Source organism: Panthera onca, chromosome X (genome assembly GCF_046562875.1).
Source record: "Panthera onca isolate mPanOnc1 chromosome X, mPanOnc1 haplotype 2, whole genome shotgun sequence".
Taxonomy (NCBI): domain Eukaryota; kingdom Metazoa; phylum Chordata; class Mammalia; order Carnivora; family Felidae; genus Panthera; species Panthera onca.
Genome location: NC_138357.1, coordinates 75,072,595 through 75,097,857, shown reverse-complemented (window position 1 = coordinate 75,097,857; position 25,263 = coordinate 75,072,595). Strand labels below are relative to the sequence as shown.

The following is a 25,263-nucleotide window of genomic DNA, read 5'->3' as shown; positions in this document are numbered from 1 at the left end:
TCAATATCCCTGGACATTTTTTGCAGTAGCCTCAAAGCACAGATCTTTTATGAAACATTGTTAGGGTTGGGAAAGAGCACAGACCTGTTGGTACATGCAGGGAAACTCATCTCCAAATCTCACTCGTATAATATACATTCTTTGCCTCTGTAGAACAAACCTATTTATTTCATTGTCTTCACAGAAACCCCCTTTGAAGAGAACTGTCCTTCAATTTTTTCAGAGGAATCCCCTTATTAACATGGTTACTGAGAACTACTATATTCCTACAATGTTATCTTTTCCTGGCAATAATCCATTAGCCAAAGAATGGGCATGTGACCCAACCTTGTACCATCAGATTCCTTATCTGGTCTTTTGAATTAAGAGATTCCAGCCTATTCTGTCTTCTAACTTGAACTGTATAGATGTTATCAGTGGCCATTTTCTGACTTAGAATGGAGAAAGTGGTCTGTAAAAAAAGAGAAGCAGGAGACATTCCAAAGAAGCAGAGACAACAGAGGGAGGGACAGAGAGTCCTGATGGCATTGAGTAACTTGTTGTATTTTTTTCTGAGGCTGAGCAGAATTCTGGTTCTGTGAGACATCCCTATAAGCTTAATTATAAATAGCTGTGTAGGTTAAATAATTCAATTTCTCTTTTTGGTGGAGTGAGCTCGACTGGATTCCATTACTTGAAACCATAACTCCTTCCTACCTAGTAAAAGCCCCATACTTATCAAAACCAAAGACAATTCATTAGTGACCTTTTATATTCGCACAATCCTATCATTGTAGGAGTATTTTTTGCTTTTATTTATATTATTACTTGATCACATATGATTTTTTTAATGACAGAATTTGTAGGCCATGCACTATTAACGTGGTTAAGAGACCTATAGAAACTGAGGCACAGGGGCATCTGGGTGGCTCAGTCAGTTAAGCATCCGACTTTGGCTCAGGTCATGATCTCACAGTCCCTGGGTTCAAGCCCTGTGTTGGGCTCTGTGCTGACAGCTCAGAGACTAGAGCCTGCTTCAGATTCTGTGTCTCCCTCTCTCTGTTCCTTCCCTGCTCATGTTCTGTCTCTCTCAAGAATAAATACAAACATTAAAAAATTTAAAAATAAGAAACAGGAATAAAACAAGGCAAAGACTTATCAAGGGTAAATATCAGAGCTAGAAAAAAAGATCATGGTGTTATGATTTTGGATTATTCATAAACTTTGTTGTCTCAGCCCAAGATGGGTCCCTTAGCTTTATACTAGTGATTGTCAATGATAGAGATGGCAGGTTTAAAAAGCAAAAATACTTCCTCTAATCACTTGAGTGGCAACACCTATAAACTTAAAGCCACTGTTATAGCATTTGACTATAGTGATTCTGAGTCCAAGGTGGTTGATATGTTCCCTTCATGAAGTATGGCATATAATCATTAAGAAAGCACAGTTTCTAGTGTCAGAAGATGATTGAATCTTGCTTCTATAATTTCAAACTGTGTGGTCTTGAGCAAGTAATTTAATCTCTCTGAGCTTCAGTTTTCTCATTTGTAAAATGAAGATATAAATACCTTCTTAGCTGAACTGAGAGTTGTTTTTAGGGTTAGATGAGAAAAAAGGCTTTGAAAACTCTAAAGTTATAAACATGTTCTAATTGTTCTGATTTCTTAACAAAAGAATGGACTTTGTTTTTTTTCTAATGTGCTGTTTTTGAGGGTATGCCTAGAACATAGATGCTGAAAAAAAGTCAAATTACTCATTGAGAGTTTCTGGCACTTTGGCAATGAGAAAAAGAACATTCAGATGATATGCAAGTATCATCTAGTAGTCAGGATAGCATAAATTACAGAGCCGGGTTTCAGGGGTTCCAAATCTGACTCTATCACTTACTATTTCTATATTCTTGGACAAGTTGCTGTATTTCTCTGAATTTCTCTTTCCTCATCTGTAAAATATGAGTATAATAGTATTTTTCTCATAAGATTTTTGTGAAGATTAAATAAGTTAATTTGCATAACGCTGTTAGAAGAATGGCTGAGCACAGAGTAAGCACTCTTCGTATTAAATAAGTTGGCTTACATGTGGCTCTTAAAAGGATGGCAAGTACATAATAAGTTTGTAACAAATACCAGCTGTTATTATAGTCCGTTGCATAGATTCTGGTGATAAGACAATCAGAACCTAGTTATTTCTATGTGAGGCCTTTTCGTTTCAATCTGATGATACAATACAAATGCTCTTGCAATACTGTATTACTTTTGTGTTCATGTCCCTGTCCTGGTTTGCTGTGACAGGAGCTGCTTCTAACAGCTTTGCAACAAGTTTTCTGGGCACTGCCATGACACATGTAATTGCAGTTTGGCCAGAACTGGAAGGCAGGTGACTAAGGAACGGTAATGTTAGATAGGAGACAAAGGGGTTATTGGTGCTAAGCTAGTATTTGATCATTGTGTTTGAGTCTGCTTTAATCTCAGGTTTAAGCTGATTCAGGAAGAAAAACAACCAGAATCAGTATCCTTTACAGTTCTCTGAGAATGTAATCAGTTTTCATCTGTTTGAAAATACTGTTTGCTTTTCTCTATGGCTTTGATCATAATAATTCACAATTCCAGTATACATAAACTTGAATCATTTACTTAAATAAAGTAACATATTTTCAACTGACAAATACCAGAACATTATTTGTGATTCATTAGGTAAAGTATAAGAATTTCTACTGATAACTCCAGTTTCTAAGGTATGACAGTGATGCCTCATCCTTCCATTAATGCAAGAAATTAAAGAAATTTTTGACGTTTACGGATTGATTCATGATATTCTAAGGAGTTAGCTGCCGTGGGTCAGGGTGGAACCTAAGGTGTGGGGGCATTTTCTCAGAGACTTGTGATATACTTCTTTGAGGGGAAGTCATGTAGAGGAAGGCAGTAGTAAGGGAGTGTATGTCTCCATCTATAACATATCCTCGGCTCTACCCCTTTGTGACTTCACTGTCACCCAAGCCCAAAAGCAGCTGTCAGGAAATAACTCTAGAGAATTTATCCCAATTTTCAGACAGAGCTAGTCCAAACTTAACCAAAGTTTTCAGTTAGCTACACATAATCTGTGTCTCTTGTTGAGAGGGACTAATCACTGAAAATTCTGGTATGGGGCACCTGGGTGGCTCAGTAGGTTAAGCGTCTGACTTCAACTCAGGTCATGATCTCAGCCTGTGAGTTCGAGCCCTGTGTCAGGCTCTGTGCTGATAGCTCAGAGCCTGGAGCCTGCTTTGGATTCTGTGTCTCCCTCTTTCTCTGCCCCTCCCCTGCTCATGCTCTGTCTCTCTCTGTCTCAAATATAAATAAAAACATTAAAAAATGAAAAAAAAAGAAAATTCTGGTATGGAAAAAAGAACCCTAACAAAGGAGAATGCTGGACCCATATCTCTTTGCATCTTAATAGCTGAATGACCTTGGGCAAGTCACATCAAGTTCAGAGGGCAGGTTCCTCTTCTGTGTAACAGAGCTAATCATGCACACTCTGCTTAATTCCAAAAGTTGCTATGAAAACTGACTGAGGTATTATATGCAAATATTCCTTTTGAACCACATTGTCCTATGCAAAGGTCACTGCTGTCACAGCCTGAAGCTGTAAAGACATCACAGAGATAGGGTGAAGGCATCCCCCCTTTTGGTTAATCCAAAGAAATACACGGATATGATGACAGTTGTTCAGTGGTTCGCTTCTTCTAGATTTGAACTCTACAGGGAGGCTCTGCCTCTATGGATGATAACAGTGATCTCAAGTACGTCTTTTGGCCTAACTCTGATTTCCCCAGAACACTGCATTCTTAAAGGTCCATAAGTGACATATGTACTCTGATGGTCATTTTCCCTTTTGGAAGCTCTTAATTCCCTCCTCAGTATGTAGTAAAGCTGAAACAAATATGAGCCAAGATTCCATGTACATTGCCATCTACAAATGTGTTTTTCAGCAAAAAATGCTGCCAAGGACATTTCTACAGTAGGATGGGATAGGGCCTTTCCACTGGGGAAACATAAGATGTGGGTGGGGACAGAAAGGGGTCTTGCTGAAATGAATTCCAACCATTGACCTCTGCTTCATATATTTTGAAACCTTTTAAATGTGGAGTTTAAACTTTGAATTCCAAATGTTATCCCTGGCACCTGAATTTGGGGTCAAATATCCTTAGGCATTTTGAAAAGTAAATAGCACTATACAAATGATACCAGTAATTAACTGTTACCTACCATCTGAGAGGCAATATCACATTCTGTTTTGTATCAAACAGAGCAAGCTTCAAGTTCTAGTTCTATGTCAATATTGCCATTTTTAAAATGGAAATACTGACAAACAAGAATACATTTTCCTTGAGAACCGTTGTAAGCATTACAAATAATATACATTTTGGAACATAATGGACAAATTTTTATCATAGTCCTTATTACACACTTTCTTTGCATTTTTTGCTTTGTGATTTTCACAAAAAATTGTCAAGAAGGAAATTATTATTGGGGCACCTGGTTGGCTCAATTGGTTAAGCGTCCGACTTTGGCTCAAGTCATGACCTCACCATTGGTGGGTTCGAGTCCTGTGTTGGGCTCTGTGCTGACAGCTCAGAGCCTGCATCCTGCTTCAGGTTCTGTGTCTCCCCCTCTCTCTAGCCTTCCCCCCGCTCACACGCTGTCTCTCTCTCTTTCTCAAAAATAAATATCAGAACTGGATATATTCTTGTATCCAGAATATATAAATAACTAAAAACTCCAAATGAAATACAAGCAGTTCAATTTTGAAAATCGGCAAAATATTGAGCAGAGTCCTCATCAAAGAAAAGATACAAATGGCAAAAAAAGCACATAAAAAATTCTCTACATCATTATTCATTGGATAAATGTAAACTAAATGAGAAACACCTACAAATTGAATTAAAAGTACTGACTATGCCAAGTATTGGCGAGGATATGGAGGAACTGGTGGTAAGAATGTAAAATGGTACATCACTTTGGAAGACAGGCAGTTTCTTAAAAGGTTAACTATACACCTACTCTGTGACCCACTCAATCCACTATTAAATACATAGTCAAGAGAAATGAAAGCATATGTCAATACAAAGACATCTATAAATGTTCATAGCAACTTTCTCTGTAATAGCCAAAAATTATAAAAAGCCCAAATGCCATCAACAAGTAAAGGGATGAACAAAGTGTGCTACATTTGTACAATGAAATACTACTTAGCAATAAAGTATAAAAATTACTGATATATATATAAGAGCTTGGATGGCTATCAAGAGTATTATGCTGAATGAAAGATTTCAGGCCAAAAAAAAAAAAAAAAGATGATTCTATTGACATGAATTTTGAAAAATAAAGACTAATTTATAGTGACAAAGAACAGATCATTGGTTGCCAGAAGAGGAGTGTGAGGAAGGGTAGAGAGAGAAAGTAAAAAAGGACACAACAGAAACTTTTGGGATGATGCATATTTTCATTATCTTGATTAGGTGATGGTTCCATGAGTGTATGCATATGCCCCAAATTATGAATTTGTAAAACTTTAAATATGTGTATTTTACTGTATGTCATTAATGTCTTAATTATGCTGTTTTTAAAATCCCTCTGGAATATAAACTTCAGAAATAGACCTACATAAATATAATCAACTGATTATTGACAAGGGAGCAATGTCAGTATAATGGAGCAAAGATAGGTTTTTCAACAAATAGTGCTGGAACAACTGGATATCCACATGCAAAAAAAAAATCTAGATAAACCTTACACCTTCACAAAAACTGACTCAAATGGATGACAGGACTAAATGTAATATACAAAACTGGAGAATAAACTGAGGGTTACTGGAGGGGTTGTGGGAGGAGGGATGGGCTAAATGGGTAAGGGGCACTAAGGAATCTACTCCTGAAATCATTGTTACACTATATGCTAACTAATTTGGATGTAAATTTTTAAAAAATAAAAAATAAAACAAGTTAAAAAAAAACTACCCTACAGGATAACATAGGAGAAAGCATAGATAACATTGGGTGTGGTGATGACTTTTTAAATACGACACCAAAGGCAAAGTCCATGAAAAAAGGAATTGATAAACTGTACGTCACTAAAATTAAAAACGTCTGCTCTGTGAAATACGATGAATGTTAAGAGAATGAGAAAACAAGTACAGACTGGGACAATACATTTGCAATAAAGGACTGTAATCCAAAATATAAAAGAACCCTTAAAACTCAACAATTTACCATATTAAAAAAATGGGCCAAAGACTTTAACGGACACCTCACCAATGTTAATACTCAATAGCAAATAAGTATATGAAAGCATATACTTCACAGCATATGTCATCAGGGAAATTCAGAGTAAAACAGCAATGAGATACCACTACCAAAATGACCAAAATCTGGACAAAATCTGGACTGACAACACCAAATGCTGGCAAGGATGTGGAGCAACAGGAACTCTCATTCATTTTTGGTGGGGATATAAAATGGTACTGCTACTTTGGAAGCTAGTTTGGTGGTTTATTACAAAAATAAACATACTTTTACTATATGGTCCATCAATCATGCTCCTTGGTATTTACCAAGGGAGTTGAAAACATGTCCACAAAAAGCCTATATACAATACTTATAGCAACTTTATTCATAACTACCAAAACTTGGAAGTAACCAATTCATATTGTAGTAGAGGACTGGATAAATAAACTGTAGTGTGTCCAGACAATGGAATATCACTTAATACTAAAAACAAATGAGCTATCAAGCTATGAAAAGACATGGAGGAAATGTAAATGCATATTACCAAGTGAAAGAAGCCAATCGGAAAGGTCACATATTACATGATTCCAGCTAAATGACATTCTGGAAAATGTAAAACTATGGAGACAGTATAAAGATCAGTGGTTGCCAGGGAGGGTTAGAGGGGATAAATATTTGGAGAAAATATTTTTAGGGCAATGAAAATACTCTGTATGATACTATAAGAATGGATATATGCCAATGTACAATTGTTCAAACCCATAGAATGTACAAAACCAAGAATGAACCCTAATGTAAACTATGGACTTCAGATGATTATGATTTATCAATGTAAGTTCATCAGTTCTTACAAATGTACTGCTCTGGTTGAGGATGTTAATTGTGGGGAAGGCTTTCATGTGTGGGTGGAGGAGGTGTATATATAGGGAACCTTAACATACTCTAAAAACTTAAGTCTTAATTTTAAACATCCCGCTGGCTGCTCAAAGCAGAACTGACTTCTAAGAAAGTAAGAGTGAAAAGAGAGAGACCATTTACAGTGGTCCAGGTAGGAAAGGAAAGTGCCTTGAACTAGGTTGGCAGTAGCAGAGATGAAGAAAAGTGAAGAGATTTGTGAGATATTTAGGAAATAAAATAAGAGTTGGAGAATGTCCACTATTTCCAAAGGTCATTTCATCCTGGCTTTCCAAAGCAAGGAGGTAGGAAAAATTACATTAACAAAACTCCCTTGAAATTGCAGAGGAAGCCCATGGCAAAAAGTTAACCTCACCTCCAATGTCTTGAAAGGACGCCACAGGTTGCTAATTTGGTTGTTAAGAAATTGCAAAGAAGAAAGAGAAGGAGAAGGAGGAAAAGAGGAAGAAAAAGAGGAAGAAGAAGGAAAGGAAAGAGAAAAGGAAAAGAAGAAAAAAGATGGTACAAGCACATTATTTGTGTAATATTCAACAGTGTCTCTTGATCTTTTTTAAATGATGGAAGGAAAACGAGATGGGAGATCAGAGTTTAAAATTTAGAGTAAAGTGGATGCTGTACTATGTTCACAGTAGTTAGCTTTTCCTGACAATAATATAAATGTCGATAGCACCCCTTTAAAAATAAAACATAACAATGTGATTCTTCAGATTTGTAGAGTACTTTTCTGTTTACAAAGTTGTTCCATCATCATCTTCAACTACCACTTCAGTCTTCTAAGGGTAGGTATTATTGGCCACAATTTTCTGATGAAAAAACTGTGAAGACGATTTTGGCCTTTGTGGAAGCAACGTGAACTTTGGAATCCTTCAGACCTGGGTTTAAATGTCTGTTAGACTGCCATTTATTTAATGGGCAACTTCAGAGAATTATGTCACAACTTAATTTTTCAAGGCTTCTTTGCCTATAACTACCTTCTTTACCCCTATCCATTGTTCATTGCACTATCATTAGTACCTCCTCCATACTCACCCTCTATTGGGTATAAATAAGAAGGAAACTCAAGTCTGTCACAGCACTTTAAATTGTCAGTGTCAGAAAGACCATCTGGCCCAGCCTCTCTACCTTCTCTTTTCCCCATTTCACAGAGCAAGAAACTGAACCTGACGAATAGGAAGAGATTCACTGCCAGTCTGTAGACAGTTCTCTTGGCTCTGAGACCTATGTTATTTCCATTCTACTTTCTCGTTTGCCCCACTGATTCAATTCCCTTTAAGCAACCTTACTTAAAAGCTTTGGTGGAACTAGAGGTTGTGATGACTATTCAAATAAGATTTTCAAAGTATCGGTGCATTTCAATTGCATATTCCTCTTCCCTATTATAACAGAGAATTGAAAATTAGCCCTGTTACAATTTGACATCTCTAAGAATAAGGCTGTTTCCTTACCATAAGGGGTGATTTGTGAGATTCCTCACTAACAAAGGGTGGGGGTATATTTGGGATGTATTGAGGCAGGGCTGAAGCCATTAACATACCAGGGGATAATTTTCACCACCTCAGGTAAAAAGCTCCTTAGGACTTTGTGTTCTGGAAGGTTCATTTATGGCTCTTGCCCAAATGCCCTTGGCATTGATTAATCTAGCCAAAATAGCAATGAGATGGAAGACTAGTTTAGGTTCTACTAAGGTGAAACATAGAACAATTACATCCTTGCTTCAATGTCTTCATCTGGAAAACAGAGCTTATCATGTCCACTGTTCCCTGCCATTAGGATTAAATTACTTCCTTTGGTAAGGGTAAGTAAATGCCCATGATGCTTGGCTGTGAACAAGATAAGACTCTGTAGAAGCCTGTAAAAAGTAGAAGAGACCCAGGCAAAAATCTCCACCAGCATTCTGGGAGAGACAGAACCTGCCCAAGGGAGGCCCAGGGCCCCTGCTAACAGAAAGGGAAACCTCCTTTCCCATGGATCTGTCCTTTCATTTCTACTCTTCCATCCCTATCTGCCGCTCCATCTTTACGGAGAGACTATGGTACCTCCTCCATAAAGGAGCAATTACAATATCCCACTTCACCCTCTACTCCTGGCTGTCCACCAAGAGGAAGAAAAACGGTCCTATGTAATTTCCATTCCTTGATTAAGTGCAGTTTGCAAACTTAAAATATGCAAAAGCAACTTGGAAAAGCAAGTGTCTGTATATAAGCAAACGTCTGCAAAACCCTGGACAAAATCCCTGTGTACATGACCAGGGTTTCTGGTGCTTGTGTGTTTGCCTGCTTCTCTGGGTGATTTTACCTTTGCAAGTCTGGATAGATGAGAAATGTATCTTTAGAAATAATTAGGCAGGAAAACAGGAAGAGAATAGGGTAGAGATGACTTCTGGTTATTAGGCAGAAGGTTCCTAGAGCAACTGGCATCATTCCACAAGGCCCAATCTACCCCTAAGGAGAAATTTGAAAGGTTTCAGCAACTATCAGCTGGCTTGTCCATAGCTCCTTCAGTTTTTAGGAGACCCTACTGCCCCTCTGTGCTTCTCTGTCTGCTCTGAACAAAGTCCCTCGCCTGAAGCCTTGGTACTCTTATTGCCCTCTACCTACTCCCTTCCCCCTCCCACACAAACAGAGTCTGTTTCGAGATTGGACTTCGGAACCAAATCTGTAAGTGCTGGCCTCCGGGAGATCGGGTTAGTCCTGTCCGCAAGATAAAGCTCCGGGTTAAAGCTTCAGCTCCTGCACCTAAATCTTGGTCACTGAAAGTAGGAGTATTCAAAGAGCTAAGATCCTCCCGAGCTAAAACAATCCTCTCCTGCCTTCACCCACACTGAGCCAACATTCATTTCTCCAAAGTCATTCGGCATTACAGCGCGGAGAGGGGAGGGGAAAAAAGAAAGGGGAGGGGAGGGAGAAAGGAGGTGGGAAGGCAAGGAGGCCGGCCCGGCGGGGGCGGGACCCGACTAGCAAACTGTTGCATTTGCTCACCACCTCCCAGCGCCCCTTCCGAGATCCCAGGGAGCCAGCGTGCCCGGAGAGCTGGAGGGTCCCGAGCTAGCCGGGAGGCAGAAGAGGCAAAAGAGGAAAGAGACCGAGCTCCAGCTCCAGTGTGGGACAGGAGCTGAAGGGACATACCGCGTCAACCCCAGCTGGGCTCCGGCGACCGCCAAGGCTTCTTGCAGCGCGGCGGCTAACGCCGCTGCTTCAGAGCTGCCCTTTACTCTTCGGTGAAGTTTTTAAAAGCAGCTAGAGACTCGGAGAAGCGAGGAAAGTGCCGGGTAGGACTGACAGTTGCCTTTGTCCTCCACCCCTCCACCCCGCCCCACCCCCTCCTGGGTCTCCTCTCCTGTTGCCGCTTGGCCCGCTCCTCTCTTCCTGTCCCCCTAACCCCCCCTCCAGTTGGCCCTGCGTGGCCAGCCCGAGTTTGCAGAGAGGTAACTCCCTTTGGCTTCGAGCAGGCAAGCTAGCTGCACGTTACAAAGACGGCTCTGGGGAGCCAGGCGACTGGTGAACCGCTTCAGCAAAGCACTGCAGCTGGGACCTGGCTAGTTAGGCTGTACACGGGGCGGGCCTCCAGGTTCCCTTCATTCCCTTTCCAGCTCCTTCTGCACGCAGCAGCCACCCCCACCCCCTCCAGTTTGCAGGGCCTGAGATCAAACAATGAAAGGGCAGTCAGGGCTTCAGTAGACCATTAAAAAGAAAAAGAAAAATCCCAAACAAAACAAACCTCCAAACCCAAAATAAAACAAAAAGAAAATAACCCGGTTCTTAATTGCACCTGCTTCAGTGGATACTGAATTTGGAAGGCAGAGGGTTTCCTTGTTTTTGTTTTGTTTCCTTCAAGAGTTGGGCATCTTTTGAATCTGCCGTCCCAAGATTTCAGTAACAGACTGTGAGACTAGCAGGGCAGATCGTGCACAACGTGTGTTTTCCTGTGCAGGAGATTTTGAGGCCGTCAGAGTGCTTTTGCGTGGTTATTCCTGCAAGTTTCCTTCCCAAGAGCTTCCCGCAGGTGGGCAGCTAACTGCAGCGACTACCGCATCGCAGCCTGTTGAACTTCTCAGCTAGACAAGGGGAAACAGGATAAAGGAATTAGGTGGAAGAGTCAGGCAAACTCAAGGATGGAGGTGCAGTTAGGGTTAGGGAGGGTCTACCCCAGGCCACCGTCCAAAACCTATCGAGGAGCTTTCCAGAACCTATTCCAGAGCGTGCGCGAAGTGATCCAGAACCCGGGCCCCAGGCACCCTGAGGACACGAGCGCAGCACCTCCCGGCGCCCGTTTGCAGCAGCAGCAGCAGCAGCAGCAGCAACAACAACAACAACAACAACAACAGCATCAGGAGCAGACCAGTCCTCAGCAGCAGCAGCAGCAGCCTGAGGATGGCTCTCCCCAAGCCCAGAGCAGAGGCCCTACAGGCTACCTGGCCCTGGACGAGGAACAGCAGCCTTCACAACAGCACTCCGCCCCCAAGGGCCATCTGGAGAGAGGCTGCGTTCCAGACCCTGGAGCTGCTTCGGCCACCGGCAAGGGGCTGCAGCAGCAGCAACCAGCACCACCGGACGAGGATGACTCAGCTGCCCCATCCACGTTGTCCCTGCTGGGCCCCAGTTTCCCGTGCTTAAGTAGCTGTTCCACCGATCTTAAAGACATCCTGAGCGAGGCCGGCACCATGCAACTCCTGCAGCAGCAGCAGCAGCAGCAGCAGCAGCAGCAGCAGCAGCAGGAGGTGGTATCCGAAGGCGGCAGCAGCGGGAGAACTAGGGAGGCCGCTGGTGCTCCCACCTCCTCCAAGGACAGTTACCTAGGGGGCAGTTCAACCATCTCGGACAGCGCTAAGGAGTTGTGTAAGGCAGTGTCAGTGTCAATGGGCTTGGGTGTGGAGGCACTGGAACATCTGAGTCCTGGGGAGCAGCTTCGGGGGGATTGCATGTATGCCCCGCTCCTGGGAGTTCCACCCGCTGTGCGTCCTTGCGCCCCACTGGCGGAATGCAAAGGTTCTGTGCTGAATGATGGTCCTGGCAAGGGCACCCAAGAAACTGCTGAGTATTCCCCTTTCAAGTCAGGTTATGCCAAAGGGTTGGAGGGCGACAGCCTGGGTTGTTCTGGCAGCAGTGAAGCAGGGGGCTCCGGAACACTTGAGATGCCCTCCACCCTGTCTGTCTACAAGTCTGGAGCACTAGATGAAGCGGCAGCTTATCAGAGTCGCGACTACTACAACTTTCAGCTCGCCCTGGCTGGGCCGCCTCCCCCTCTTCCCCCTCCCCATCCTCATGCCCGCATCAAGCTGGAAAACCCGCTGGACTATGGCAGCGCCTGGGCGGCAGCAGCGGCACAATGCCGCTATGGGGACCTGGCTAGCCTGCATGGCGGAGGTGCAGTGGGACCCAGCTCAGGCTCACCCTCAGCCACCGCCTCTTCTTCCTGGCATACTCTATTCACAGCAGAAGAAGGTCAGCTGTATGGGCCCTGTGGCGGGAGTGGAGGCCGCAGCACTGGCGAGTCAGGGTCTGTGACCCCCTATGGCTACACTCGGCCACCACAGGGGTTGACGGGCCAAGAAGGTGACTTCCCTCCACCTGATATGTGGTATCCTGGTGGTGTGATGAGCAGAGTGCCCTATCCAAGTCCCAGTTGTGTCAAAAGCGAGATGGGCCCCTGGATGGAGAGCTACTCCGGACCCTATGGGGACATGCGGTAAGTTTCTCCTAGAAATGTCTTTTAATCTGTAGTTAGTCGGGATATGGGGGTATCTATCCTCTCCTACTTGAAGGGAACACTCTGCCCCTGTGAGCTCAACAGTGTTCCATAAAAAGGGCCGCCCTGAATCTGCAGCCTCCTGGGTACTCCTAGCCTGCCAAAGATATGACCTTTGTGCTCTGAACCCCCACTGTGTGCCCCAGTCCCCTGAGAGCCCAGGGTGCTGGTGTGTGCCCTTTCAGATAACAACACTCTCCCTCCCTCAGTCTCTTAAAATCCTTTATACCTCATGGTGCTTCATGTCCCAAAGGCTCCAAACTTAAATCCAAGAGCAAGGGCTACCTTCAGAAATAAAGCTCTTAAGTCCTCCAGTACTTTTTCTCCTCCCTCTTCCTAAATCTGAGAACCTGGACTGGAAATATGGGCAGTTTCACCTCTTAGAGTGTGTTAGGGTTTGCCCTCCAGCTTGTGGCAGGTCTTGGCAGGTTAAAGGCAAAAAGACAGGCCCAAACTTTTCTCAGTCTGCCTTCTCAAAAGAGATAAAATGGAAGTGCCAGATTAGGGGAAGAAGGTCTCAGTTCTCTGGGTTCTTAGGGCTGCTGTGTGAAGATGGGGTGAAGTCCCTTCCCTGGCAATAACTGAGGACTTGCTCCAGAGCTAGACATCAGCAGAGAGAATACAACCAGGCACAATTAGAGCAGGGAAAAGTAGAGGAAAACCAAAGGACAACTTTCTTGGTAAACACTGGGCAGTATTTGCTCTCACAGGTTGACCATGTTGGAAGTAGCTTCTTGGGTCGATTTTCTCTTGTAAAGTTTTTATTTTTCTATATGGACTATGGCAGGTATACAGTCCCCTATTTCAAGTTTGCATCAGATCCATAAAAAGAACGCTCTTTTAATGAATAATATAGCCAGACTTGAGTCTGACTTATAAAGTGTTGGAAAAAAATTTTTAAGAATTTCTTGATATATCAGTGTGCATAGAAATTGCTTTTGGGAGGGAAGAGTGGGGCTCTTCAATATGTTCCTTCATTTTAAGAACATGGTTGCATTTTTTAAATTATAATTGACATACAATGTTACATTAGACATGCTTACATTTTAAAACATGAGCTGTTACCTCTAACAAATTTGGTAAGAACTGTGAGGGATCTATGGGCCATAACCTTGCCCATGAGTTTTAATTAGGACATGAGAAAAGTGATTAATCTCACCTTGTTTATTAAAAATTCTTCCCACATTTATTGAGCTTCTTGGAGATCATGTTGAAGACTTTTTCCCCAGCAAACAGAGATATTAGTTTATCTCAATGAGGGAGGGAATACTGACTAAGGAACTAACTCCTCAGGTACGCTGGGTGCTGATGTCCCCTTGGACTTGTATCTTGTTCTGTTTTTCTTTTTCTTTAGCTGTTTTTTTTTTTTATCTGTGACTTTTCCAAAATTACTTGTTAGCTTTAGCATCTTTGACAGCTTAAATCCAACAATTTGCCTCCATTCACTGATGCTTGTGTTCTTGGAAGTTTGATAGCACAGTATTAGGAAAGAAAGAAGAGGTTAGGATTTCATACAATATACTATTTTCTGGGCTATTGAAGAAACAGCTTCTTACCAGGCTTTACATCCTACTATTAGATTTTTAATGTTTGGCTTGCAATATTTTCAAAGTTATTATTTGTATAATCAAAACTTTTTCCAGTTAGTTTGGATTTTTTAAAATTATTTTTGCAATGTAGTTATACCATGGTATAAAAGGTTTTCTTCATTTTATAAAAACGGATTTACTTGGTAGGGTTAATTTATTTTCCCTAGGGCTGTTGCTAGTTAGTTCTACTGTGCACTTTTTTTGAGGGATGTGGATGTCTAAGGTGCTTCTTGACATACCATGATGCTAACCTGAAACCTTCTCTCTTCTGCTTCCCCCCCAACCCACCTAACAACTAACTTAGTTAATAGGGAGGAAAGGAAGCATTCAACATATTTGTTAAGGGATGTATTTTTTTTTTGTGAACATAGCCTGAGATTTCAGTAAGTAAGTATAGAAAGCAAAAAGTTCTTCCCATCATGTGTGCAGTAAGGTTATTTTATCCTAGCTCTTAGTGGAAACACTTCTCTGTTACAAAGACATGCTTATATTAATGGCCTTAACTAGTGAGAATCTAGCAGTATCCAAAGAAAGTAAAAGACTATCAATCTTTCCTGGTTTGTGGTTGCAGCACTTTTTATAAGAGCTAGTGAAAGAGAAAACTGACTTGACAAAGAATTTTCATCTCTAGGATATAGAAAATTGTTGAGTAAGTTTTTTGAAAATGCATCAATTTAATCAGAATACAACTAATCCCAATCTAAAAGTTGACATTTTATTACTTTTTCTTTCTTTCCCTCACTTTGTTGCGGTAAAATTTGGTGAAAGGCAAGTGATGTTTTAAGCCAAAGCCAGAACTTCCACACTGTTTTGCATGCATTATATGCCAAATTTGAGTTAAAAATCTAAAAATTCTAGAGGCTTCAATTTGTTGGATTCCTCCCTTTTCAAATTGTGTGTGTGTGTGTGTGTGTGTGTGCGTGTGTGCGTGTGTGCATGTGTGAACACGTGCGCGTTCATTCATACACATTAGTTAGTTGGGGATAACTTTAGTAACTTTTGGAAAAACTCTATGTTCTTATACATCTACAATATTTCTGCTGAAATGAGAGAGGTGGAAGGAGAGAAGCTTGAAGGTGGTCCTTTAAAAAAAACAAACTTAATTTAGCATGTGATTTGAACAGAAGGAATAATAAAAAGTAATGGGGCTAGTGTGCAACCCTGATGATATTTAAAGGAGCTGTCTTCTTTCAGAGATCAAACAAGAGTACAAATTTGTTAATTGACCACCTGCCCACTTGAAAGAAGTAGGACCCTTTTTATTCCAGCAAGCAGCACAATAATATGAAAAACATTTATTCTTGGGAGTTGAGGCCCAGGGAAGCATGTGCTGGAATTAAAGTTGGGATTTAAATTAATTATTCAGATGCAAAAAGAACATTTTAATTTTTCTATTGGTAATTTGTTCTTTTTTATATTAAATATAATTTATTGTCAGATTGGTTTCCATACAATACCCAGTGCTCATCCCAATAGGTGCCCTCCTCACTGTCCATCACCCACTTTCCCCTCTCCCCCACCCCCCATCAACTCTCAGTTTGTTCTCAGTATTTAAGAGTATAATAGTGTTTTAGTAGTGCTTTGATACCAGCAAATCTCGCTTTCCTCTATTAACTACTTAAAAAGGAGACAATTTATTAATCCCCCTTTTCATCTCCTCTCCCTTCTTCAGTTATCAAACAGACTTTTATGACTATTTTGCAAGGAGCAGTTTGTTTTGTAAAGCCGAATTTTGTTTTGGGACCAAAATAGTCTGAGGCTTTCTGTCCATAGGCCTTGAGAGTCCATTGTCAGTAAATAACTAGTGAGTTCTATCTGGGCACCAGTGATCAGAACCAGAGGACCAAATAGCCACCCTGGGTGGTACCCCATTTGGAAATATGTGCAAGATGTACTGATGGAAGTTTTCTCTTTGTTGTCCATAGTGTATCTCTTTTAGCTCAGCCAAAGGTTAACATCAGTGAGAGATATTTTCCAAGAAGCTTGTAGCCTTCCAATTGCAGGGTCACTTTGGGGCACTTTCTTGCCAGTGCTAACTTTACCTCATCAGATTTCCATTTTTCGAGTTGTAAATTTCGATATAATATATTGAATTTGCTGGCGCATTTAATTTTCTTTTTAAGGTGTTTGTCTTCCCTGTAATAATTTTCTCATCTGGTGTGCATATATGCATTTAAAACAAGGAATCCTTAGGTCTCTGACCCTTACTTGTACTGTAGCTACTTTTGGTGGGATTATGAGTTGGAGTTAGGGACATGGACAATTTTATTATTTTTTTCCATAGTGATATCAAGACCACCAGTTTCATTTGGAAGTCTGCTTAAACAGGGAGCAGAATGTAGGCTGAGTGTGAGAAGCAAGGGACTTGTTTTATAACCAAACCTCAAATTATTATTCTGAAAAATGAAAAGGAAACAAAAATCAAGTTTTGTGAGGTTGGTCAGAGAGGGAAAAGGAAACCTCTCCCCACCCCCTACCTCTACCATTTTCTCTTTGTCTGCAGCTTCCTCAAGTGCTGCCTGTCCCGGATTTTCTTTCATTTTTCTCCTTTCATGCTTTTAACTAAATGGAAACATAGACACTTCTTTCTACTTTTGAGGACATTTTCCTCATTACACCTGAGGTATACTCCTACAGATTATTTTTTAATCTGGAGAGTAACTGATCAGATCAACCCTAGCACCTCTCTTTTAAGGCTAGATAACTTGAGGGAATTGCAAAATTAACAGCTGGGCTTTTTTAGCTTGAGGTTAGAGTCTGATTCAACAGTTGCTGAGGAAGCTGAACTAGAAGGCTTGAGGACTTGGTGATTTAATGAAGTATTTTTCCAGTTGCTGTCCCTCTCTCTTGATCTCTGTCTCTGTTTACTGGCCATTTTGGCAACCTTTTCTCAAAGCCTGAAAATAACTGGACCCTCTCCTGTGAGACAGTGCTGGGTCAGACATCGACAACACTTTCACAAGAAATACCTAATCTGTGTGTGAGGGTGCTTGCTAGCTGGGCCAATAAATATGGTGATGCTATGTGTAAATTAATCATTTGAAAACAAAAATAGATATTGAAGAAACTCTTCTACCTCAGACTTCCTTTACCAGCATCCCATCAAGTTATGAAATGTTGAATTCAGAGTTAAGTTATCCTCATCCTTAAACACAACACTGACTTTTTTTTTCATTGTTCGTAAAATTCTCTATAGTTATCAGTATTGGTTGACATTTGTCATATTGAAAAGAATTATGAAATCTCATATTCATAGCACCCTTTTCAAAGAAAATACCCGGTGTCTTATCGTTTATTGAGTAGCACTCATGGAAGTTTGAGTAGGCTCGGAGGATGCTTAGTGAACACCTCTTTGCTAGTTGAGGGTATAGAAATAGTTTTTTTATAACCTTTGTTTACCATGTGGAGAAACCTCTCTAAAGCAGCACTTCTTAGCTTTATTTCTCCAAGCTTCCCACCTGTTAGATGATGTGTTATTTTACTTTATTTTTTATTTAATTTTTTTAATGTTTATTTGTTTTTGAGAGAGAGAGAGAGACAGAGTGTGAGCAGGGGAGGGGCAGAGAGAGAGGGAGACACAGAATCAGAAGCAGGCTCCAGGCTCTGAGCTGTCAGCAGAGCCCGATGCGGGGCTCAAACTCACAAACCATGAGATCATGACCTGAGCTGAAGTCTGACATTTAACTGAGCCACCCAGTCACCCCTATTTGATTTGATTTGATTTGATTTTAATTTACTTCTAGAGAGAAAGAGACAGAGACAGAGACAGAGAGAGACAGGCAGAGGGAGACAGAGAGAGAATCCCAAGCAAGCTTCAGTCTTAGCACAGAGCCTGATGCAAGGCTTGACCTCACCACCCCGGGATCATGACCTGAGCTAAAATCAAGAGTTGGATGCTCAATTGACTGAGCCACCCAGGTGCCCCACTGATTGAGGATATCTTAGATTGTTGCTCTGTAACGGCTACTTTCAGTGGCTGTTGCGCAGAAATGATAGGACTGTGAGTTATGCACAATTCCTTGCACACTTATGGCTGCTGCCACCCTTTCTCTCTTAAACCATTTCCTGCTGCCAACCTACAGGCCATGTTAAGGTTGAGAGTGGCTCATCCAGATAAGCTTAAAGCTCTAAAGTGTTGGTTACTTGAGAATGCTGCCAATATAGATCAGGTAGTACCTGAGTTTTATTTTACATTTTAATAGCAGCTTTACTAAAGCATATATATATATATATATATATATATATATATATATATATATCACCCATTAAAAGTTTACAATTGATGGTTTTTAGAATATTCAGAGTTGGGCAACCATCACCACTATTTTAGAATATTTTAATGACTTAGTATTCACCATACCCCCCAAACACTGAGCAACTATCAACCAATTTACTTTTGTTCTCTATGGGTTTGCTTACTTTAACATTTCATAAAAATGGAGTCATGCAATATGTGATCTTTTATGACTAGCTTCATTCATATAGAATAATATTTTCAGGGCACCTGGGTGGCTGAGTCAGTTAAGCATCTGACTCTTGGTTTCAGGTCAGATCATTATCTCACAGGTTCATGAGTTTGAACACTGTATCAGGCTCTGCCCTGGCATCATGGAGCCTACTTGGTATTCTCTCTCCCTGTCTCTCTGCCCCTTCCCTGCTTGTGCTGTCTCTGTTTCTCTCAAAATAATAAAAAAAGAATAATATTTTCAGTGTTCATCCATGTTGAAGCACATATCAGTACTTCATTCTTTTTTTATAACCAAATAATGCTCCATTGAATGTATATATGTCATATTTTATCTATCCATTAGTTGATGGACATTACATTTATTTTCACTTTGTGACTCTTATGACCAATACTGCTATAAACATTCATGAAAATCCATACAAAATTTTTTTGTGGATGTGTGAACATAATGTTTTTAATTCTTTTGGGTACATACCTCAGAATGGAGTTTCAGGATCATATCTAACTCTGTGTTTAACTTTTTGAGGAACTCCCAAACTGTTTTCAAAATTATCTGCATCATTTTACAATCTGACCAGCAATATATGAGGGTTCCAGTTTTTCCACATCCTGCAAATATGTGTTGTCTTTTTAACCATAGCTGTTCTTAGTGTATGTGAAGTGATATTTCAAAATGGTTTTGATTTGCATTTCTTTAATGACTAATAATATTAACATATTTTCATGTCCTTATTGGCTGTTTGTATATCTTCTTTGAACAAAATATCTATACAGAACTTTTGCTTATTTTTGATTGGATTACTTGTCTTTTTATTATGAGTTTTAAGAGTTTTTTCAATGTATTCTGGATACAGACCTGTAACAAATTATGATTTGTGGATATTTTATCACATAACATGAGTTGTCTTTTCATTTCCTTGATGGTATCTACTGAAGCACAAACATTTTGAATTTTGATGAAGTCTACTCTATTTTTTTCTTAGGTGTCTTGTGATTTTGGTGTCATATACAAGAAAGCTTTGCCTAATCCAAGGTCACAAAGATTCACACCTAGGCTTCCTTCCTAACTGTTAAATTTAGGTTTTTGATCAATTTTGAATTAATTTTTATATAACTCATAAAATGTGATCAGGGGTTCAACCACATTCTTTTGCATGTAGATATCAACAAATGGTATAGTCATCATGGCATGTTTGTTGAATCTTTCCTCATTTAACTGTCTTGGAACCCTTCTTGTAAAATCAGTTGACTATAAATGTGAGGTTTCATATCTAGTCTTTGAACTTTATTGCACTGATCTTACCTGTACCACACTGTCTTAATTACTGTAGATGTTTAGTAATTTTTGAAATGAAGTGTGAGTCTTCCAACTTTGCTCTTTTTTAATATTTTTTTTTGGTTACTCTGGGTCTCTTGAATTTCTATATTAATTTTTTAGTGAATTAATTTTAATTAAACTTTTTATGAATTTCTGTACTAGTTTTTCAGTTTCTACAAAGAAGCCAGTTGGGATTCTGAGAGAGATTGCAGTGAATCTGTAGATCATTTTGGGGAGTGTTGCTATCTTAACAATATTGAATCTTCTGATACATGACCATGGAATGTTTTTTCACTTATTTAGCTCTTCTTCAACAATGTTTTGTAGTTTTTTAAGAGTGTAAATTTTACACTTTTGTTAGATTTATTCCTAAATATTTAATTTTTAATGCTATTATAAATTAAATCCTTTTCTTTATATTCTTTTTAAATTGTTCATTGCCAATGCATAGCAATAGAATTGATTTTTTGTATATTGACCTTGTATCATGCAACCTTGCTGAAAGTACCTGAGTTCTGAACACCTCTGGGACTTAAGAGGCAGAAGGTTTCTGTTGCCATACTAAAGTTAAAGCATACTTTGTCTCATTATATATGAAGGCCACATAGGGACACTGTTCTCACTTTTCCTCAGCTATAAATTGAAATTGGTAATGCCAGCCTTTTTTCTAGATGAATAGAAGATTATCTCTAAAACTATTAGGTCTTTAGAGAACCTAATAAGGTTTATGCAGTTAATAATCTTCTTTGTAGTATTTGGATTTGGAAACTATTAGCAAGGATATGAAGAATAATAATAATTTCTACACACAAAACTAACATGAAGAGGTAACAAATGCAAACTAGGCCAAAGAAATAAATAGCTATATTTGACTTATGTTTAGGTTTATGTAAACACCTGGAGTCATAATTTTATATTTTTATGTGTTGTCCTTTGGATAAAATAAATGCCACCCCACATTCTGGTGTGTATTTCTAGATGAGGAAATGGTTCATTTATTCTCCTACAATTTGGGCTTCTTTTCAGGGAGGTACTCTATAAACATGAAGCAGAGATACAATTTACCTATAAAGGGACTGAACTTTGGCCTCACTAACACTCTAAGCTAAGGGTCATATCTAGTCAGCTACAGCTGTGGTGTTCTGATAATGGTGTGCAAACTGCAGGCCACTGAACAAAATGTCCTATCATGACCTAGCTGTCTTTAGAGATGATGCTACTAAAGTGATTTTTTAAAAGTAAGCATCAATCAACCACTTTTCATTAAGAATCTGCTATATGCTTGCCTGTGTGCTTCAGGGAAAAGGGAACACAATTCAGGAAGAATCTTGAGGTCACTTCCCTCAAGGAGCTTATACCCATTAAAAAACAACAACAAAAACAAAACAGAATGGCAACACTGTGATGTCAGTATGATGAGATGCTGGATTGTATGGTACATATTTTTAAAATTTAAGCACTGGTTGTTGTATGGAAACCAATTTGACAATAAATTACATTTAATATAAAAAAGTTAGTGGACAGGGATTTATTTTTTTCTTTTTCCTAAATGTATTTAGGTATGATGACAAATAAAAAAGTGTACATATTAGGTTGTACAATAAAAAAATAAAAAAATAAAAAGAAATGGATTAATGTAGGTTGCCTCTTATCCTTTATGAATTAGGTGGGGACTAGCAATAGATTATAGGTCTTGATGGATATTTCAAACACCAGGAAGTGGTACCGCTGTAAAGATAATAATGAGTGAACTCAAGTAAGGGGTTGAAATATATTTCTGCTTTTTCAGCAGTACCACCCCAGTCAAGTTAGTTACAAGTTTCTTCCTTAGTGCCTTTGGTTATATTATTGCACATGCTAGGAACACATTTTATATCTTTGACTATACAGGTTTTAATAATATGAGGAATTAATTAAAATTGAGGGTGATTTATGGGTCTAATTTTGGCGTGAGAGCCAATGAAGATATCTAGTGTGGTGGTTAGATTAAGAATTATTATTCTACTTTCAAGGTTTCCATTTATCATGGTGGCTTTCTTCGAGTTCCTGTATAAATGGGATTTCAGGGTGTTGGCTAAGAGGGGGGAAGTGAGAAGTACAAATCAAACAATTCTGGGAGTAAGAGGTTCATGAAAACTTTTTCTATAAGGGCTTTGTTGAATTATATGATGTAGTGTTTTAAAATGGCCCACCTTTTTAATAATGGATTCTGTTTTCTCTGGTTGAGTAGATTCTTTGCTTGTGGAAGTGTAGTCCCACTATCTGGCTGCTAGGGTGACTGCAAGTGTCCTGTGGCAGAATTTCCCTGGGAATGGTTGGCGTCCTTTTGTGGATTCAACACATTACAGGATAACTTGGGCCAGAGTCACCTACTACCAAATAATAAAGAAGTTACTGTGGCACTTAGTATTTTATCTGGCATGTCCCTTCTCAAAGGGCAAAACATTTTTAGTAACACTGATTCCTTAACACCTATTTATGAATGTGGAGCTGGGAGCAACGACATTGGATATATTCCAGTAGCACTTTACAGTTTACAGATCAGTTTCATATCTCACTCTTGCATTTCATCCTCTTTTCTACTCTGTACATGTAACCAGATTTTAGGTGTAATACTCTTCATACTCTTATTCTGTTGTTACTCCCACTGTAAGTATTATGTTCGGAGACATTAGGTAATATGTCTGAAGTCAAACAACTTCAAAGTGGCAGAGCTAGGATCTCAGTCTTACTCTTTCTTCTTTCAATCAAGTGTTCCTTTTTTTATTATATGTCTCTCTCATGTCACATATAGGAAATAAGAGATTTAGAGAGGCAAAATAACCTTAATTGGTATCAGCAATAGAAACTGGTAAAGCTTATAAGGCTTTTGGGTCTCTTATTCACTCACCAGACTGAGTTTGGTGGATTGGTTTGTATAAGAGTTTTGGGTGAGAATAATCTCACCATCCTACTTTATAATCTGCATGTACCTATGGAACATTTATTATATGCCAAAGTCTATATTAGACACTGATGTTACAACAATGAACAAGGCAGACAAAAATTCCTCCCTTTGTGGAGTTTACTTTGTAGTGAGGGGAGACATAATAAGTGTCATGAGGAATAACTTAACAGATTGTGGGAGATAGAGATTCATAGTGGGAAAGACCATTTTATATTTGTTGGTCAGAGAAGGCCTTCCTGAGCAGGTGATATTTGAGCAGAGACATTAAGGAAAGGAAAAAGTAACCCACAGAGATATCTGGAGTTAGAATATTCCAGGCACAAGCAACCACAAATACAAAGGGCCTGAAATAAGAATGTACTTGGTGTGATGGAAGACAGCAGGGAGGCCTGTGTTGGTGGTTTAAGTAAGTTGAGGGTCATATGAGATTAGAGTTAATTAGGGGAATCATGGGTCTTAATTAGGACTTTGGTTTTTACTCTGATATGGGGATTCATTGGAGGAGTTTGAGCAGAGAAATAATGCAATCTTTTATTTTAACAGAATCCTTCTTCATAACATCAACCACTTTTTGATAGAATGTACATTTGTTGCTTACTTATCGTCTGTACGAAGAAGAGACTGTGGGAGCAAGGGAGCATCAGGGAGATGAGTCCACTGCAGTTATCCAGGTTAGAGGTGATGGTGACTTAGACCAAGGTGGTATTGGTGGAGGAGATGAGAAGTGGCTGGATTCTGGATGTATCTTGATGGGAGGGACAATAGCATTTAATGACAGATTATATATTCGTTGTGAGAAAAAGAGGAGTCAAGGCTGGTTGACAAACTTTTGAGCTGAGCAATTTGAAAACTATGATTACCATTTACTGAGATGATGAAGAATGTAAGTGGAGCAGGTATTATGTGAGGGGGGTAGGAATTAAGAACTTGATTTTGGATGTATAAAGTTTAAGTTATATGGCAAGCATCCTGATGGCTTCTTTTCAGTGTTCACACAGTGCCCTCAAATTTCCTGCTCTTCAAGATCAATTAGGATTTTAAAGATCACCTAGGCCTTTGGTGCCCCCACCTCCCTCCCCTTTCACTTTACGGAAGCCTAGAAAAAGGTAGAGTCTTATCTAGAGTGAAACAACAAGCTGACAACAGTTAGAGCACAAACTCAGTTCTCCTGTATTCCAACTAGGTGCTTTTATTCTCAGTGTTATTGTGAGCCTCATTTGGGGCAGAGAGTGTCTCTTCTTCCTACCCAAACCTTAAACCAGGTAATTAAACTAAGTAGTGAACACAAAACCAGAACATATAAATTGTCTGCTGCCTCCAATCAAACCAAAATATTATAATTATGTTTTCACTGAACTATATAACAAAATACTTTATCTGTGAAAAACACAGTAAGCAGACTTTTAAAGACTACTGAGCCACATTTGGAACGTACAGAGAATATGAGCAGAAATGGCCTGAGATCATAGAATATTAGAGTTCATGGAACCTATCTTGTCCAGCTAGATCATTCTGTGGATGAAGTCTTTGAGGCACAGAGATGGGAAGGAACTTGACCATAGTCACATACAAAGCTGGTGCCTTTTAGTCATAGTCTGTTCTGAGGGTTAACTGTTGCTTCATTGGAAAAGTCTATACTGGAAATGTGATTCCCCACTCAAAACAAAGAATTATAATAATAGCAATAATAATGATAGCATTTATCGTGTGCCAAAGTTTGATGCCTTAAACAGATTAACTCATTTAATTCTCACAACGAATTTGGTAAATAGTCCTAGAGAGGTTAAGTAACTTGCCCCAAAGTCACACAGCTAGGAAGTAGAGTTTATGTGCACACCCAAGAAATCTGGCTTACAACCACAAGGTTCTAACCCCTTTGTAATACCAGTAGCTTCTAGGATTGGGCAGTCATTCACTGCTACCATCCCAAAAGACCGGTGACCTAATTATGTATTCCCTCTATTATAGTCTACTGATCCTCACCAAATAGCTGAGTGCCTGGGGATTAAAGTGGAGGTGGAGGGATGCAAAGGGGGTCAG

At 39.7% G+C, this 25,263-nt stretch overlaps 1 protein-coding gene across 1 annotated transcript in view; it reads left to right on the top strand.

Moving 5' to 3' along the window:
* The first annotated feature begins 9,833 nt into the window (after positions 1 to 9,833).
* Positions 9,834 to 25,263, top strand: part of AR (androgen receptor) — a 187,005-nt gene continuing 171,575 nt past the window's right edge. Inside the window, exon 1 of the mRNA XM_081793453.1 lies at positions 9,834 to 12,841. Within this exon, the coding sequence (XP_081649579.1) occupies positions 11,268 to 12,841 (1,574 nt within the window). The 5' untranslated portion in view covers positions 9,834 to 11,267. The remainder of the gene's footprint in view (positions 12,842 to 25,263) is intronic.